At 37.2% G+C, this 19,888-nt stretch overlaps 1 protein-coding gene across 5 annotated transcripts in view; it reads left to right on the top strand.

The window, feature by feature from the left end:
• Positions 1–5,629, top strand: part of PCDH11X (protocadherin 11 X-linked) — a 751,842-nt gene extending 746,213 nt beyond the window's left edge. For all 5 annotated transcript variants that reach the window (XM_051827412.3, XM_051827410.3, XM_002720154.5 and 2 more), the window contains one exon: positions 661–5,629. In XM_051827412.3, coding sequence (XP_051683372.1) covers positions 661–1,343 — 683 coding nt within the window. In that variant the 3' untranslated portion in view covers positions 1,344–5,629. The remainder of the gene's footprint in view (positions 1–660) is intronic.
• Positions 5,630–19,888: the final 14,259 nt, after the last annotated feature.

Here is a 19,888-nt window from a genome sequence, read left to right as displayed (position 1 = left end):
AGGGTGTCCTTATTGATACTTAGTATCTACTGACATTCGAAGACTTTAGAGAAATCTTACAAATGAGTTTTAGAAGACATTATAATTCACAAATAAATGCTGTGGATATGTAAGTTTATTATGTTGCTAATCTCTGATTTTCAGAAAATAAAGACTGCAGTAATCAATTATTTTGGAAAACTAAAAGGAACATTTTATAGTTCAATAAGCTACATTTTCAGATTAGTTTACTAGATAAAAATTTGGTTAACTATAATTTTTTAGTTTCATATATGTTCCTATGATTTGCTTTCTCACTCACTTTACTTTTATATCTTCTCTCCATGTTAATTAGGAGCCATACTTCAACTGACTTGTGTATATAGATAGATCATCAACAATAATTTCCATTTATAGTCACAAAACAATTTAAGGGGACTACATTTAGGGGACTAAGCCAAAGGACCTTAATTATAAAAGTGAGACCCTATTCACGCCATTGGTTATTTATATTTCTCTAGGAATTATTATTGACAAATCAAGTAGCAATTGTGAAAATACTAGAAGTTTCGGCTGTATTTCTAGAGAAATTGTTAATTTTTCCTGTAGCAATACAATTTAAGTAACTAAAAAAAAGTCTTTGAAATATAAATATATTTTCTTTTTTGTTTTCCCCCACAGCTGCAGAAATAACTGTCCAACCAACTGTGGAAGAGGCCTCTGACAACTGTACCCATGAATGTCTCATCTTGGGCCATTCTGATTCTTGCTGGATGCCAGCTTCTCTGACCCATTCCAGTCCATCACAAGGACAAGCCTCTACTCTCTGCCGTAGCCCACCCCTGACACAGTCCACTCTTCGCCGCCGCAGCCCTCCGGTCACACAGACCATTGCTCTCTGCCACAGCCCTCCTGTGACCCAGGCCATTGCACTGTGCCACAGTCCTCCACCAGTGCAGGCCTCTGCTCTCCACCACAGTCCACCTCTAGCACAGGCTACTGCACTTTGCCACAGCCCACCAGCAGCACAGGGCTCAGCCCTCCGCTATAGCCCTCCCCTGGCACAAGCTGTTCCAATCCGCCGTAGCCCCCCTCTGCCACAGGCTGCTACTCTCCATCGCAACCAAGCCCAACCACCGATGGCTATGCAGCAAGGCTGGGTGCAGGGGGCTGGGGCTGATGGACTGCGTTCTCTTGATCAGAGCGTGCAAGGTAGTACAAGAGCTCAGTTTTATACCATGTCTGAAAGAATTCATCACAGTGATGATTCAATTAAGGTCATTCCACTGACAACCTTCACTCCAGGCCAACAGGCCAGACCCTCTAGGGGTGACTCCCCCATTATGGAAGAGCATCCATTATAAAGCTAAACTAGACAGGATGTACATAATCCAAGTTTAAGGTCCAATTTCCATAATTATTCCAAATTGATAGCTTTGTAAATAGCTCTGTAAATAAAAAACGGATACCAGAATAAGTCTGGAGCTAGACCCTTAGTCAAAAGTTAAAATTAAGTGTACAATTTATTTAATTCAGAATGTGTATATAAAAACAAATTTAAAAATTCACATCCCTCTGTACAGAAAGGCTTATCATGACAGAAATTAATATATGGTGAATACTATTTCTGATGTACTGTATTTTTTTTCATTTTTTAACACCATGTGCAATATTACTGATTTTTTTTCTGTTCTAATTTTTGTGGACACAGTACATAGCAAGTGGAAAACTAGCAAATATCTGACTTTCCAAGTTTACCTTTAGTTTATCTAAACTTTTGTTGAGATAACATTAGAAGGTATAAGTACTGTATTCTTTTTGTTAGTCTTTTTGTTTGATTTTGGTTTCTTATTTGTCTCCAGGTTTTTGTTACCTAGTATCTCTACCTTTAAAAATGCATAGTAGGGACTGTAAATATCTCCTAGTTTTTGTCTCTGTCCTGTTTTTTATGTTTTCTACCTTTATTGCAAGAATATATTGTTGATATAATTTGTATATGCATTTTTGGTAAATATATATAAACTGTACAGATCTAGATTTAAACCTATTTCTCTACTCTTTAGTAGAGTTCGAGACACTGAAGTGCAATATAAGTGCCCAAATTAGGCAATTATTTGCTAAAAAAAGGGCCTCTTTCTTTTTTTAAAATTTACCTTTGTAGTTTAGTGTAAAGTACATCAGAAATAATATTTTATCTGTCATTTTAAGCCTGTATTCCATTATTAACTGGACCTTTACTTCTTGAATTTGTATATAAAAATCACAAGGAAGGTGTATGCCTTCAATACCAGATTCATTTATAACAATGACTGTAAACTCTTATTTTCTAGAGAAGATCAGAAAGATTTAAATGTTGATTCAACAGCTCCATAGGCTATTATCGAAAGATGTTCAGTAAAAACCACAGATGAATAAATAAAACTGTATATAAAACCATGTATTTAACTTATAAGACTAAGGGGATTTTACCATTCTAGCTCAACTTACTGACGAAAACCACTGATAACAAGATGAGAGTTAGGAAGGAACTTTTCAAGATATGTAATTATCAAACTACATCAAATGTATTACAGTGTAGAATTTCAAAGAGATGTGCAGAGGGAGAAATAAGGTTCATGACTGCTTCTTGGGGTGGATAGAAATACCCCAATAGCACACAAAAAAAGAAACCAACAAAATCTCACATATGAAACAAAATATGTCCTACCAAGAAAAGAATACAGTAGTATTCAAGGGAAACATTAGTTTCCTTCCGTTGCCTGTTCTTTATTTTCTGTTTTCATCCTCGTAAGTGGCCATTATCTTCTATGTGCACATTTCATGAATTTACAGAAACACCTCCCAATTAATTTTCCTCCATAACAAAACCAAGAAAATGTCTTGTTTCAGTATCACACTAAACCAAGAAACAATTGATGTTTTGGGGGGGGTGGGGAGTGAATATTTCTTGTTGATTAAACTAGATGTAGACTTTGTAATGTGTAACTTGAAGATACGTAATTTATGATTAAACCGTGTGTAAATGTTGTAATATAAACTGTGATAAATGTCTAATTTCATTGGTGAAGGTTTCCACTGAATGTTGAGGAAGCTTCTCTTAATGTGCCCGGCAGGTTAAGTAGCGTTTTAAGAATGCATTGTTCCCATTGTGAAGCTCTTTAATTCATATTTGCTTTGGTGTGTAGAATAACTTCTTGACTTTTAAGTACTAAAGTTTAATTAGTGAAATCTCCGATTAATTGGTATTTGTTTCTCCTTTGTATTTATTAACATTCCAAGGGATTTGGAGCATACTGGTTTCCCAGGTGCATGTGAATCCTGAAGGACTAATGTCTGAAAATTCACTGAAATAATGTCATGTATGTGTATTGCTATTATCGTTGCTGTTGTTATTGTTGGCAAAGATTTTAAATCTGGGGAAGATTTTTAAAACCCAGAATGACAAAATCCGTGCTTCCAGTAGATTTTAGTATGTGTTTTCACTCAAAAAGCAAAACAAAATCAAAACCAAAAACCAAAAAACAAAAACAACTTGCAATGATTATGCAAGTGAGTTTTTTTTAAATTTTAATTATTTCTACATTTTTTCTTTTCCATACCTTTAGTTAAGTTATGATCTACACACAAATTTAAAAGGAGATAAAAAGAAGAAGCTAAAACAATACTAAATAATCTGTTAGGAATCTGAAAGCTTGCTATCTATGTTATTAGAAACCAGAGTAAGAACCAAAGTAAAATTTTGGGAAATTTTTCTTTTCTGATAGTGTGATTTATTCAGTTACTAGGGAAGCTCTTAAATCCTCACATTTAAAAATTTGTGAAGTTTTCTTACCTTTCCTAGACATATAGGAATGAACAAATATGCTTTTATTGCCCTTTCTAACTCTGATTGTATAATCGGATTTAGATTGTGTTTAGAATCTGAAAAGACTGGGCACCCTCTTCTGGCTTTGTGTCAGAGAGGCATTGAACGGAAGCAGGCTGAAAGTAGCCAAAGAGGCAAGGGGTGTGAGCCCAGTTTTTCTCCCCTATGCATTCTCTTTCTAAGCTTCCACTAGGTCTGGCTTTGGAAACCCATAACTCCAGGGCTTCAGATCTGATGAGGTCTTTCTCATCACCTTACAAATTCTTTCTTTGAATGGATGGACAGAGCTATAGGTTGACAAATCTCAGGTGGCTTTTCTGATGTGTAAAAGATACATTCTTTGAACTGGAAAATGTTTCCCTTGAAAACAGAAAGATTTGATTTGGCTTGAAATTAGAAGTTCAAATTGAATGATACATGTGATAATAATATGTTCAGCCATGCTGCTTATTCTATTTTGTGGCCATATTCAATACATTGTGATTATTAATTTTCTAGCTATAATATTACTGTATGTTTGTAAGTATATATCCAAACGTGTATCTTATATGCTAAGTACATACATGTTCTTTTCTTGAACTTTATCTTCACGTTTTAACTAATACTGTGTCAGTGTATTAAAAGTAGCCTTTACATATGATACCAACATTGTAATAAATTTAGTGAGTACATCTTGTATAGTCTCATTTAGTTAAGCATTTTATTTTTAATTATGTAAATTTGGTTAGAAAAAGATGGTTGTTAAATAAGTAGTGCTATTGTGTAATGGTGACAGTTATGAAGAGCCTCTGCCTTCCCGAACTAATATTTGTCACACACTTGCATTAAAATGGGAAAAAATTGGACTAAAAATCACAAATTGTGCAGTCCTTAAAATGTAATCATGTCACGTGCAAAACGTCCTCAGTCCTGGGAAAATTAAGTGGGTATGACTCATATAAATACTTAAACATTAGCCTTTTTTATTCTTTATATTAAGGCTGAATGCACATTTATTTCCTAATACTCATGTATAGACATCTACTTATTTAGGTTTTTCCTTATTTATATTCATCTGATTTATATTTTTCATTATGATTATCATTTATCCTTTGAAGCCAGTAGTTTTTGCAAACAAAGTTTATAATTATTTTTAAACCTTGTGTCATAATCTTTAGGCATTGTTTTTGCTATTTGCAACTGGCCCAATTGGCCTGGAAAACATGGGACCAAGAGAAGCTGAACTATATTTGGGCAGGAACCTTTTTATATCATGTGCCAATTACCACACCAGAGCAATTTTATGCAGAGGCCTTAAATATTCATTCACAGTAGTAGCTTTCTTACACTAACCATCCATGTGCTTTCTATAAATATGATTTTTAAAAAGCAGTGCAAGTTGACAACAGCAGAAGTAGTAATGAAAAGGCTGCTCAGAAAAATGTGTGTGCACAAATGAAACAAAAATTGAAGGCAATTGTTTAGTGACAGTATGTGATACTTTTAAGAATAAAATGTGTGAAATTTATGCTATCCCTACTTTAAATATTTGGAATTTTATGAAATATGTATTTATGTTTGTATTTGGGGAAGATTCCTCCTCTGTGACATCATACAGCATCTGAAAGCGAACAGTATCCCAAAGCAGTTTTCGCTATGCTTTGGAATTGAGAAGGTTGGATATTGTGTGGCTCAGGATGGCGGTATGTAGTCCAGTGGCTATTGTGTATTAATTGTTCTATTTCGGGTTCTATATTGCATGTTTTCCTATTCATTAATATTAATAAAGTAACTATGAGAAATAAAGCTGCATTTTATTCTTTGTATTTGATCATTGAATAGACAAAGGTTTTATTTTGTTTTATATTGTATTTTAAATTTATACAGAGTAAACTACACTTTTTCTCTTTCAATGGAATTCTTTGAATTGAACACCATTTCAATTATTTTTCTAAGTTGGTGAGCAATACTGTAATGTTTTTGGCCATTTACTTGGCATCTCCCAAGACCAACTTAAGAGACATTTACTTGTTCCAGGATAAGCCTATCACCTCATTTAATGTAAAAGCCATCAGAGGATTTCTCGGTAGGATTCTAGGTGACTAGGAGACCCAGGTAAAATAATTTTCTCATAATGGAGATAATACGCCTGAAACAAAATAATTTCATTCCTTGCTTCATTTTCACTTTGGCTAAATGGAGAGAATTCCAATATGTTTAAACATCTCCAACTGCGCAATATCACTAATTATGCAAATACATTTTGCATTTTGATTAGGCTCAAAGTTTGGTTAAGAATTACAGTGGTAGGTGTTGTGGCACAACGGGTTAAGCTGCTGCTTGGGACATAAGCAGTCCAAATTGAAGTGCCTGGGACACTGGGACAAAGTCCTACACCTGTTTCTTATTCTACTTCCTGCTAATGTGCACCCTGGAAGACAGCAGTGATGGTGGTTCAAGTACTTTGGTCCCTGCCAGCCATGTAGGAGACTTGGATGGAGTTCCTGATTCCTGACTCTGGCTTGGCCCAGTTTTGGCTTTTGTGGGCATTGGGGGAGTGAATCAATGGATTGAAGATCTGTCTCCATCTCTCTCCTCTCTCTCACTCTCTCTCTCTTTCTCTCTCTCTCTCTCCCCCTCTCCCTCTCTTTCCCTCTTCCTCCCTCCCTTTAGTCTACCTTCCAAATACATAAAAACATAAAATCTAAACTAAAAAAGAAAAAAATACTAAGTGCCTAGTCTAGTGCTTTTTGTCTTTTTCCTTTTATTTTCTTTTCTCCTTCATCTTTCTGTTACTGTGATATCTATTCATTCTCACCAAGGATTAGCTGGTGAAAGAAGCAAAAACATTTAAACCACACAACATTTAAACCTCTATCAAAAAGAGACAAGAGTTTTAGAATCAGTAAGTTAATTTGTTTTATTTCTCATTCTGACTCCAGCCATTTGGGAAAAATACAAAAATTAAAGTGACTTGTTTGTGAAGTAGGTTAAGAATCACAGGTTACATATAGATATTTTCACAATAACCTTGGCAATAACTCTGTAAATATGAAAGAAAGAATGAATATTATAAATACATACTTGGAATGGGAGAAAAATACCCCACTAAAATAAAAGTCAAAAATATGTGAGCTAATATTTACTTTTATTAAAAACATTGAAGTTACTATTCCTATTGTAAGAACTGTTTGCACCAATTAATAGCATGAATTATTGATGGTTTAATGGCAACTGCTTCAATGAATCAAATCAAAACAACACTGAAACAGGCAAGTAGGTATAAAATTTTATTTCTGTATTTTGAGTAACAAACACATAATGACTCCGACTGAGGAAAGCAAGGTTCTATGCTTAAATGGAGAGAATACACTTGGCAGGCCAGGCGGGAAGCTCAAGAGAGAGCTGAGAGTTGAGACTGTATTCAGACATCTGCTTCTTCCCATTCTGTTTCTCCTACCCCTCCTCCTCTTCCCCCAGGACAAAAGGGTCTGCTGAGTGTGAATTAGGTGAAATCCCTCCCAAAGTTTCACTGCTCAGTGCTACCAGACTGGGGAGCCCATCTGGCACCAGGCAGAGGAGCCTACCTTGGAGAAAGGCTGTGAAGGTTTTATTGCTCCATGCTATCAGGCCAGGTTACCCATTTGGTGCTGAAGAGGGAAGATTGTCCTGGGGAGCTTTCACGGGGCAGAGGGCTGAGACTACCTCTGAAGTTATGAGTCTAGGCAGAACTTTGCAGTATAAAGTACTGGGCTGTTTCTCAGGCATTCTTTTCTGAAGAATCTTTTGTTTTCCTTAAGCCCCTCTTCACAGACAGCCTAATTTCTAACATAGGCTAATATCAATATCTAGAGGCTTTCCTCTGATGTTTTCTTCTAGAAAAATGCCTAATTTTTTAGAAAACTTTTATTTAATGAGTACAAATTTCACAAGTACATCATATCTGCCCTCCCACACCCACTATACCCCATTTCCTCCTCTCTCTCCCATTCCTAATCCCATTCTCCATTAAGATTCATTTTCAATTAACTTTATACACAGAAGACCAACTCTATACTAAGTAAATATTTCAACAATTTGCACACACACACACACACAAAATATAAAAAACTGTCTAAAACAAGTTTTACAGTTAATTCTCATAATACAACTCATTGAGGACAGAGTTCCTGCATGGGGCATGAGTATACAGTGATTCCTATTGTTAATTTAACAATTAACACTCTTATGTATGATGTCAGTGATCAGTCAAGGCTCTTGACATAAGCTGCAAAAGCTATTGGAAGCCTTTTTTTTAAAATATTTACTTATTTGAAAGAGTTGCACACACAGAGAGAAGGAGAGGCAGAGAGAGAGAGAGAGAGAGAGAGAGAGAGAGAGAGAGGTCTTCCATCCCAATTAGCCACAATGGCCGGAGCTGTGCTGATATGAAACCAGGAGCCAGGAGCTTCTTCTAGGTCTCCTACATGGGTGCAGGGGCCCAAGGACTTGGACCATCTTGTACTGCTTTCCTAGGCCATAGCAGAGAGCTGGATCAGAAGTGGAGCAGCCAGGTCTCAAACCAGTGCCTATATGGGATGCCAGCACTGCAGGCGGTGGCTTTACCTGTTACACTACAGCACTGGCCCCCCCATGGAAGCCTTTTGATTCCACAGTCTCCATCACTATTTAGGCAGAAAAATACATCCTTCTTTTATTGTCCCTTCTTTCCACTGGGGTCTCACTCACAGAGGTCCTTCATGTAGGACATTTTATTTTTTGCCATAGTATATTGGCTTTCCATGCCTGAAATGCTCTAATAGGCTTTTTAGCCAGGCCAGAATGCCTTAAGGGCTGATTCTGAGGTCAGAGTGCTATAGAGCAATTGTCTTTCTATGAGTCTGCTGTGTGAACTGCTTCCCATATTGGAACATTCTCTCCTTTTTAATTCTATCTATTGTTATTGCCAAACACTTGATCTTATTTATTTGATCCCTTTAACACTTAATCCTTTCTATGTGATCAGTTTAACACTTAATATGATCACGTTAACACTTAATGGCATTATTACCACCCAGCTTAATGGGAATTGGAGTCCCATGAAAATGCCTGTATTTTCCAAATAATTTGATCCATAGAAAAAGATGAATACTCCAAGGTTTGTTTTATGACCAACAAAGTCTTCCTACTTAAACTGACAAAAGATGTATAAAAGAAGACTCTAGCAATTTTAAATGATAAACATAAATGAATAATGTAAGACAAGCATTAGGCAATTAAATTGAATAATAAATTAAAAGAACAATGCAACATGATGACTGGATATGTTTTATTCTATGAATGCAACATTTGTGTTTCTTTAGGAAATCTGTCAAGAGTTTACTCTTTCAATTAATTAATTGGGAAAATGTATGATTGCATCAATTGATGTCAATGTTGAGCACTCAATGCAAATAAATATGTAAGTAATAAAAATTCAAGATTTTTCAGTGAAACTAAGAATAGTTAATGATGAAATCCCAATTTTCATTACTATCAGAAAAAGATAAATAGCTGTTATCTCCATTATTTTTAATAGTGCTTATGAAATTCTGACTAATGCAATAAGATAAGAAAATGAATTATTCTGTATACATTTCAAATAATTAAAGAAAATTGTTTTCACAAAAATATTCTAGGTATTACAAATATTCTTATAAAACTAACTAGAAAGTAAGAAAATTTGATACCACAATTATAATCAAATTTTTAAAAATCAAGACCTTTTTATAGACTACATAATTGAACATAGAAAAGAAAAACACCTTTTTCATGTCAATAATACCACCACATAATACTTAGAAACAAACTTTAAGGAATGGGGCAGGATCTATATGAATAAGACTGTAAAATTGCATAGAAAAATATAGAAAGCTATCTAAATGAAGACACAGCCATGTTCTCAAATAAGAAGACATAATGCCATCAAAATATCCGTACCTCATAAGTTAATATATTGCTTTGCCACATCTAAATCATCTAAATGGAATTATTATTTTGGGATCTATGTAAAATTATTTTAAAGTTCAAATAAGTAGTTTTGAAAAATATGAGTAATAATGGTCTCACCAGATGTTAAAATTTACAGTCCATATGATATAACTCTGATGCAGAAATAGAAAAATAGATCTTTGAAAGGGAATAATTACAGAGTCTAGAAATAGATCCAAGTGCGTACATAATGTTAGTTCAAATTGAGTTTAACTGTGAAAGAACAAAAATAACAGTAACTGTAAAAAAAAGACAATTTTCTTTCTTTCATTCATTTGATGGAAATAATTTCAGGCTGGTATGCAATACTACCATGTCAATGATACTGTCTCCTATCTTCTTGTTTCATATTGTGTGGTCTCAGTTATCAAGGTTATTCATGACCCAAGAATGTTGATTCAACTCTACTCATTTCACCTGGATTATATTCAGCAAGAAAGAGAAAAATAGAAAAATAAAGACAAAATGTCCTTCTGTTATGGTACTTTCTGACAATGCTACATACCACTTCCACTCACCTAGAATTTAGTCAACTGGCTACACCTAGTACAAGGTGGTTGAAAAATGAATAGTCATTTTGGGGAGCTCTGTTTCACACTGGGAAGGGAAAAGAGGAGGAGAGCAGATATTATAAACAATTAAAAATCTCTTTCACATATGACAAGGTTAGCATTTCAAATTAGTGGGAAACGATGGGTTATTACAGTGCTTCTCAGCCTTTCTCATGTATCAGAATTACCTGAAGGGCTTCTAATCATTCAATTACTGGGGACCACTCCCAGAGTTTCCTGTTCAGAAGGTCCTGGGTTAGATCCAAGAACTTGCACTCCTAAGAAATTTCCTAAAGTTGTATACAGACTTTAAGGTGAACCCCATGATACCCATGATGTGTTGTTTAGTCTAGTGAAATTCTTCTTGAATGTTGACTGGGTCTGTGGCTGGCTTCTAGCTAGTAAAATATAGCAAGAGTTGCCAGATATCTGACTATGTATATGTGGCAATAGATAATGTTAATGTATCATTTGTTTTTCTGTTAAATTAAAAACTAGAAGGTAGGATTTAAATATTTCATCATAAGGAAATATTACTTATTCAAGGAGATTGATTTATCTTGATTAGATATGACACAATGCGTATATGTATCAAAACATCACATTATACCCCTAAATATGTATAACTTTTGTGTCTTAAAATTTTATATAAAAATTAAAAACAAAAATTTATGCAGGGATGTATGACAGATTATATATGCTCACAATTTCTTTGATAGTACTCCAATTGAAAAGGACATCAATGACATCGACCTTGAATTTGGGTAGATTCTGAATGCCTCAACCATTAGAATACAATAGAATGATATTGTTCCATATTTGAGGTTCACTATTTAAAACTGGTGCTTGCAGAATGCTTGTTCTTGGAGCCCTGAAGTGCCACTACTCTGCCACAGAGATGACTTGCAGATAAGATTACATAAAGAGAAAAAGACCGACCCATGTTGAGTGCTGACTTCCAGCCACTGCATCTAATGTGACCATCATGACAGTGAAGACATCTTGGAACTTACAGATGGTGTTAGCTGTAAGCTGAATATCAGTGAGTTAACTCAGTTAGTACCAGGTGTCCATAGGGGAATACTTGCATGAAATAGAAATGTTCACTCAATCTGTCGATATATACAAATAAATTGGTCTCTGTATTTCAGGGCCTGGAGAGATGTTGAATTTTGCATTTAATATGAGAGATAGGAAGGCTTTCCTAATTTATTTTGTTTTAATAAAAGCCCGAGGATATATTTTGTTCTCCAGAATCAGCAAGTCTATTTAGGGAGGGAATTATTGTTTTCCCAATCAATAACAACTTCTCTATCAATTTCATGTATAATATTGTTTAAAGAGAAGATGTGTTTCTTAACTTGGAATCTGGAAAGTATAATCTTGGTATCAATGTCTTAGACTATCTAATTCTGCTATATCAGCAGACCATAGATTGGGTAATTTATAATGAACAGAAATATGTCTGGCCTGTGGTTTTGGAACCTGGGAAATCCAAGAGGCAAGGACCAGAATCTGACAAAGGCCTTCTTGGTGTGTCATAACATAGTGGAATGCATCTCATGGATAGGAGAGATAAAGGGTGAAAGGGAGAAGCCAATCATTTCCTTTATTAAGGAACTCACTCCCAAAACAATGGCATCAATCCACTGTGAAGACAGAGCCTTCATGATCCAATAATCTCTTAGGGTTCCCACCTGCAGAGATGGTTGCATCATGTATTAAATTCCCAGCATGTGGATTTTGGGGACACACTCAAACCATAGCAAGCAGTCTAACTATTTAATGTTTAATCCAAATAGTATCATGATGAAACAAATAACATAATCAAATGGTAGGAAATTCTCAAATGTTACTAGCCTGAACTCTTCAAAACGAAAAAAAAAAAAAAACACATTAAGATGGAGAAACTCTGACAAAAGGAGGCTAATAAGGCCTGCATTGTTGTACAGTGGGTGAAGCTACTGCTTCTGATATCAGAAACCCTTATTGGAATACCAGTTCGAGTCCAGATGCTCTGTTTCCAATCCAGCTTCCTGCTAATGTGCCTGGGAGATCAGCAAATGATGCCCAAGTACTTGGACCTCTGCCACCCATGTGGGAGACCAGGATGGAGTCCCTGGTTCCTGGTTTTGGCCTGGCTCAGCCATGGCCATTGAGTCATTTAGGGAGTGAACCAGCGGACTGAAGATATCTTTTTCTCTGTGTTTCCCCCCCTCTCTCTCTGTCAGATTGCCTTCCAAATAAATAAATAAATCTTTTAAAAAAAGGAGGCTAATGATAAAACTGCCTTTGTCCATTTGAGGTGCTCTAACAAAATAACATGAACCCCTTTCTTATGAACAACAAAAATTTATTTTTCACTGTTCTGGGGCTGGGAAGTCAAAGATGAAGGCACCAGTATATTTGGTGTTTAGCGAGAGTTCAATTTCTGGTTGATAAATAGTACCTTCTAGTTGTGGCCTTAGATACTCAAGGGGGTAATGAATTTCTTTATACTTATACCTAGGGCATGAACAACCGCTGAAGGCTCTGACCTCATAACCTAATCATTGTTCCAAAGACCTAATTCCTAATATCACTTCGTGGGTTAGAATTTCAAGATAGGAGTTTTGACGGGTAACAAGTATTCAGACCATACTACCAACCAAGTGTAATGCAGGTTTTCTATTAGATTATGATTTGAGTATAGGGGGATGACAAGGACTATCTCCTTGGTCAAACTTTAGTCAGATGCCTCTGATTTCTCTTTTCAATTAGGAGGCATTTTTCTTGGGCTACCAAGCCAAATTTTAGCAAATAATTCTGTTGAATCCAGTTTTAGAATTCTATTAATCAATTTGATACATAATCAAATGGCTCTTCCCCAATCTTTGATATCTAATCATATTTCTTACTAATTTTCTTTTTTTTAAAGATTTATTTATTTTATTTGAAAGTCAGAGTTACACAGAGAGAGGAGAGGCAGAGAGAGAAAGAGAGAGAGAGAGAGAGAGAGAGAGAGAGGTCTTCCATCTGCTGGTTCACTCCCCAGATGGCCTCAACGGCCAGAGCTGTGCAGATCCGAAGCCAGGACCCAGGAGCTTCTTCCGGGTCTCCCACGTGGGTGTAGGGGCCCAAGGACTTGGACCATCTTCTACTGCTTTCCCAAGCCATAGCAGAGAGCTGGATTGGAAGTGGAGCAGCAGGGTCTTGAACCGGCGCCCATATGGGAGGCTGGCACTGCAGGCCAGGGTGTTAGCTTGCTATGCCACAGCGCCGGTACGTTTTTTTTAAACATTACTAATTTCTATTCACTGACTTATTCTGCCCATTGACAATGAATCCCCAGCTACCATTGCTACATTTAAAGTAAAGCTCAATTCTGTACTAAATTCTGCAATTTTTAACGTTTCCAATGCTATTTCCCTTGAAAAAGGGGACAATTCCATAGAACATTTATCTGACATTCCATGTATTCAATTTCAGATGTGATTATTATTTTAGTATCTTGGGTGTGATAATGATATCATCTGTATCCTTATCTTAGGAGATATATGTTGAAAATATACATGATGTCTGAAAAATACATTCAAGTGATTTACCTCCCCTCCCAAATGTGTACATGTGTGCATATGTGTAGATAGAGGACAAAGATTATAAAAGTGCTCCAATAATACTGCAATTAAACTTTCCGATGGAACTGGACATTTTCAAAATAAAGAGTTGAAGAAAAACAACATAATTACTTTTTTTTTTTTTTTTGACAGGCAGAGTGGACAGTGAGAGAGAGAGACAGAGAGAAATGTCTTCCTTTTCCGTTGGTTCACCCCCGCAATGGCCGCTGCGGCACCGCGCTGATCCGAAACCAGGAGCCAGGTGCTTCTCCTGGTCTCCCATGCGGGTGCAGGGCCCAAGGACCTGGGCCATCCTCCACTGCACTCCCGGGCCACAGCAGAACTGGACAGGAAGAGGAGCAACCAGGACAGAATCCGGTGCCTCAACCCGGACTAGAACCTGGGGTGCCGGCGCCGCAGGCTGAGGATTAGCCTATTGAGCTGCGGTGCCGGCCCATAACTTCTTGAAGACCGTTAACAACTTTTTAAAAAGATTTAGTTAGTTGAAAGAATTACAGAGAGAGAGCAAGGGAAACACAGAGAGCAGTCTTTGACCTGTTGGTTCTCTCTGCAGATGGCAGGAACAGCCAGGGCTGTACCAGGCTGAGCCAGGAGCTTCATTCATGTCTCCCATGTGAGTGGCAGGGGCCCAAGCACTTCCTTTGCTTTTCCCAGGCTTTAGGAGAGAGCTGCCTTGAAGTGGAGCAGCTGGGACACTAACTGGTGCCCAAATGGGATGTTGACATTCACACAGCTATTATACCGACTATGCCACCATGCCAGCCCTAAAAGCTGTTACTTCTTTTTAAAAATTATTTTATTTGCAGAAAGAGAGAAATAACTCATCTGTTGGTTCACTCCCCTGGTTCCTGCAACAGCCATGGCTGGGCCAAGCCAAAACTAAGAGCTGAAAACACAATCCAGGTCTCTCGTCAAGTTGGCAGGGACCCGGGCTGGCGCCATGGCTCACTAGGCTAATCCTCCGCCTGCGGCGCTGGCAACCCTGGTTCTAGTCCCGGTTGGGGCGCGGGATTCTGTCCCGGTTGCTCCTCTTCCAGTCCAGCTCTCTGCTGTGGCCTGGGAGGGCAGCAGAGGATGGCCCAAGTGCTTGGGTCCCTGCACCCGCATGGGAGACCAGGAGGATGTACCCGCCTCCTGGCTTCGGATCTGTGCAGTGGTGGCCATTAGGGGAGTGAACCAACGGAAGGAAGACCTTTCTCTGTCTCTCTCTCTCACTGTCTAACTCTGCCTGGCAAAAAAAAAAAAAAAAAAAGACAGGGACTTGCTGCCTCCCACCAAAATGCTGGACAGCAGAGCAGAGCCAGAACTCCCCCCGCAGCCCGACACTCTACTATGAGAAGGTGTCCCAAGGGATGACTTACTTGCTGCATGAAATGCCCCAAATGCCCCAGATCAGTAGCTGTTATTTACATCACAGGAAATTATGAACAAGAAAGGAAGAAAAAAAATGGGATCTTTTATTTTTATTTAATATCTTAGCTTTTTAAAATTACACATACACGCAGGCAAGCACACATAGCTTACTTCATCAAATGTAAGATGTGATTGACTTTAACATGCAATGTTATATACTTTTAAAAAGAAACCTGCCACTTAGACTATGACAGAGTAATTTAACAGTGATTGCTCATGGTGAAATGCTTTAATAATAATCCTATGCCACATATGGATGGGTTGTATCAGTCTATCATTTCATTGAATTTTCTTTCCTTTATTCCCAGGATTATGGAAATTTCTTATATGTTCAATTGCATTATTTGTAGTGTGACTGGCAAACTCTTTTCACATATCTCTCTAATGAAACTTAACAGAGCTTAATTCACTTGTATTGATCTCTTAAAGCACATAGTTGTTGCTTCGTAAGAAAAATGAAACTGAACACCATAGTGGACACCGTAATGCCCCTTTTGATTCCTTTTCAAAAATGAAGGATGCAATCCCCAGCTACCAAGAGTTCTGCCACTAGACAGTCTTCAGCTGCAAGCTTTTTTCAGAGTTGTCTTGGTTAAAGACAGTCACAGCCAACCACTGGAAGAAAATATGTGCAAATCATGTTTCGGGTAAGGGGTTAATATATAAAATATATAAGGATCCCACAAAGATGATAGCAAAATATAAATAACCTGATTAAAATGTGGACAAAAAACTTGAATAGGTATTTCTCCAAAGAAGACATGCAAATGATTATTAGGTGCATGAAAAGGTGCTCAACATCATTTGTAAATGCAAATTTCAAATGCTCTCAAGACACAATGGTAACTCAATTAGGGGATGGTTATGTTAATTAGCTTAATTGAAGTAATCATTCTAAATATGTATATCAGAATATCATGGGGTAGACCTTAAATATATATATAATTAATTGAAAGACAACAGTATCTGAATTTCTGAATAATATCAGTTTCTGAGTAACATTTACACTAAGTAACACCACATAATTCACATGCTTGTCAAATGTTAAAATAAAGCATATACTTTCATAGTCTTTTTGTCTGTTTGAATTTACTGTTTTTCATAATACTTTTATATACTTTCCTAAAAAGTTTCATTCTCTATATTTCTGCTGCCCAAAACATTGACATTTTCAGATTATGTTATTAAATAACTGACTTCAATTTTACAATATTTTGAAAGCCTAAAGTGTCTGAAATGTAAGCATATTTATGCTTCCTATATACAAATTGTTATTGCATTACAAAGCTATTTTCAGAATTAATTATTCAAGATGTGAGAAAATAAATTACAATAAAAAATAACTTTATCCCCAAGATGTAATACTATAGGAAAAGTCAGGCAAGGCTGGCGTGTGCTGAGGGAACGAGCAATCCTAAAGCATCAGCAGTTTAAATTGCATCAATCCTGTTGAAGGCCCAGGTGACTCTCCAGTACAGCACCAGTGCTAAGTGTGGCCTATTTCAGGTTTCTTTGCTCCTAAGGCACTTCCAACTCTATAGGCATCTGCACAATCATCATGGTGGAAGAACAAGCCAGAGATTGGAGTAAAAGCAATTAAATACTTCTACTGGACAATGAAAGATAAACATTGCAGGTCAAAGCTATTCAGCAGACTAGGTCAAATTTCAACTGGATGGGGATGCAGTACTCTTTTAAAATAAAAAAAAATTATTTATGATTTTTTTTGACAGGCAGAGTGGACAGTGAGAGAGAGAGACAGAGAGAAAGGTCTTCCTTTGCCGTTGGTTCACCCTCCAATGGCCTCCGTGGCCAGCGCGCTGCAGCCAGCGCACCACGCTGATCCGATGGCAGGAGCCAGGTGCTTCTCCTGGTCTCCCATGGGGTGCAGGGCCCAAGGACTTGGGCCATCCTCCACTGCACTCCCTGGCCACAGCAGAGAGCTGGCCTGGAAGAGGGGCAACCGGGACAGAATCTGGCGCACCGACCGGGACTAGAACCCAGTGTACTGGCGCCGCAAGGTGGAGGATTAGCTTAGTGAGCCGCGGCGCCGGCCTATTTATGATTTTAAAGGCAGAGTTACAGAGAAGCAGAGGCAGAGGTAGAGAGAGAGAAGTGTTCCACCCCCTGGTTCACTCCCCAAATGGCCTCAATGGCCAGAGCTGGGCCAATCTGAAGCCAGAAGCCAGGAGCTTCTTCCAGGTTTCCCACACTGGTGCAGGGGTTCAAGGTCTTGGGCCATCTTCTACCGCTTTCCTAGGCCAGAGCAGAGAGCTGGACCAGAAGTGGAGCAGCCGGGACTTGATCTGGTGCCTACATGAGATGCCAGCACTGCAGGTGGCAGCTTTACCTGCTATGCCACAGCGCTGGCCCCCATGGAGTAGCAGTGCCATGATATAGAGAAATAAGTATATGTGAATAGTAAGAATGCCCACTACTGCAACTGATAACTACTATGCACAAATTTTGTAATGTAATTATTTTAAAAGGTTTACTCTAATTTTTTGTTTGTTTGTTTGAAAGGAAGTGAGAGAGAGGGAAGGAGAGAGAGGCAGAGAACTGCCATCCATTATTTCACTCTGGGAATGCTCACCATGGCTGGAACTGTGCCAGGTGAAGCTGGAAGCTGGGAACCCAACCCAGGTCTCCCACAGCTATGGCAGAGACCTAGTACTTGAGTCATCACGACTTCCTCCCAGGGCATGCATTAGTAGCTATGCTGGACTCAAGATAGGTCTGGAACCAAAACCCAGGTACTTCAACATGGAATGGGAGTGTTTTAAACCATTCACTCTAGCCTTTCCTTTTTAAATTTAGAAGCTAGGAGTATCATTCTTCATTGTGTGGATATAAAAGCAGCCTTGTCTCAAAAATACACAATAAGCCCCAGATATTTATTATTTCTCAGAAATTGAAGGTCATTTTATACAATCTTTGGCAAGCTGAGGCTGATTGTTGACTCTGAGCTAAGCTGAGACTGAGCCAGGGACGTTGGTTCTTCAGTTCCTCCCCAAATGGGCCTTCCCACCTGGCTTCTTGGACCTTCTTGTAGTAAGTTGGCTAGATTCTAGCAATCAGAAACCCAAGCCAAACAAAAATGATGTTATCACATTTTATGGTCTAGCCTTGGAATTTACATATTGTGACATTTGATGCACTCAAAACTGAAATCAAGGTCAAATTGTAAGAAGATAATAAGAAAAGCTTTGGGGGTATGGCTCTCCTTTAAATATACAATGTAATAAAAAGGTTAAGACCAAATTGGGTGAAATTATCTTACAGTTCAATGGAAAAGCAAATAGCTTAGAATAGCCAAAATCATAGAAATATGAAAATATGGAAAAAATAAGGAAGATTTAGCCTTCCAACATACCAAAACAGTATGGTATTTTAGAAGGATGAATAAATAAATCAGTGGGACAGAAAAAGAGTCCAGAAGTAGATCTTAGTATATACGGAAATACATAAAAAAGATTATTTTATTCAGACAATAAAAATGGTTTATTCAATAATGGAATTGGCACAACATGCTTGGATTACTATAAAACATCATATTTGGAAATAAATTCCAGTGATAATTAAATATGTAAATGCTAAATGCAAAAGCTTTTTTACATTTTAGATTATATATAATTAATAACCTGGGAAAAATTCATAACACAGAAGCCACAGAAGAATAGAAAGATGTGTTTGACTATCGAAAAATTCAATTTTTATTTTGACAGTACATATATATACAAAGTCAACAGATACATGCCATATTAGACAAAATATATGCAAGGCAGGTAATAGATAAAACTGATGTTGAAAAAGTACAAATTTTTCAAATTGACAACAAAAGACAAAATATAAATAGAAAGGTGAATAAATGGTGTTAAGTAGATAATTAACATACAAAGAATGCAAATGACTGATGCATATACATATGAATTGAAGTCTAAGACCTCTAGGGCAGAGATTCAAATTAAAATAGCAATGAATTAGTGCTTTTACCCCGTAGACTGACAAAATATTTAAAAGTCTGCAATACTATTCCTGGGGAGAAATCTGTGGACAAAGACAGTTTTATTCATTGGAGTGGATTTGTGAATTTTTATAATCTGTTTGGAAAAATAATCTTGCTGGAGCTTTAAAAGATAAATGAAAATAAATCCTCACTGCTCCACCATTCTTAATTCACTTGGTTCTCTCTCCCTTCCTGTCTTTTCCCCATCTCTCTCTCTCCCCTTAATGTTCCCCTTCCTTTCATTTCTTTCCCTCTCTCTTTGCTCTGTTCTCACTTTTGGTCTGTCTGTCTTCATCTCCTCTCTTTCAACACTCCTGCATCAGGGAATCTATACAATAGAAATGTATTTACAAAAGAAAAAAATTGGCAAAATGTGATACAATATGAATATGAATCACAGAGTGGAATACTACAAAGGCACTTTAAAAAACAAGTTGGTGATACATTAGCAGATTTGCCATGATTTTCT

Source organism: Oryctolagus cuniculus, chromosome X, assembly GCF_051225735.1.
Source record: "Oryctolagus cuniculus isolate XC-2025 breed Fujian yellow rabbit chromosome X, ASM5122573v1, whole genome shotgun sequence".
Lineage (NCBI taxonomy): Eukaryota > Metazoa > Chordata > Mammalia > Lagomorpha > Leporidae > Oryctolagus > Oryctolagus cuniculus.
This window is presented reverse-complemented; position numbering and strand designations above follow the sequence as displayed.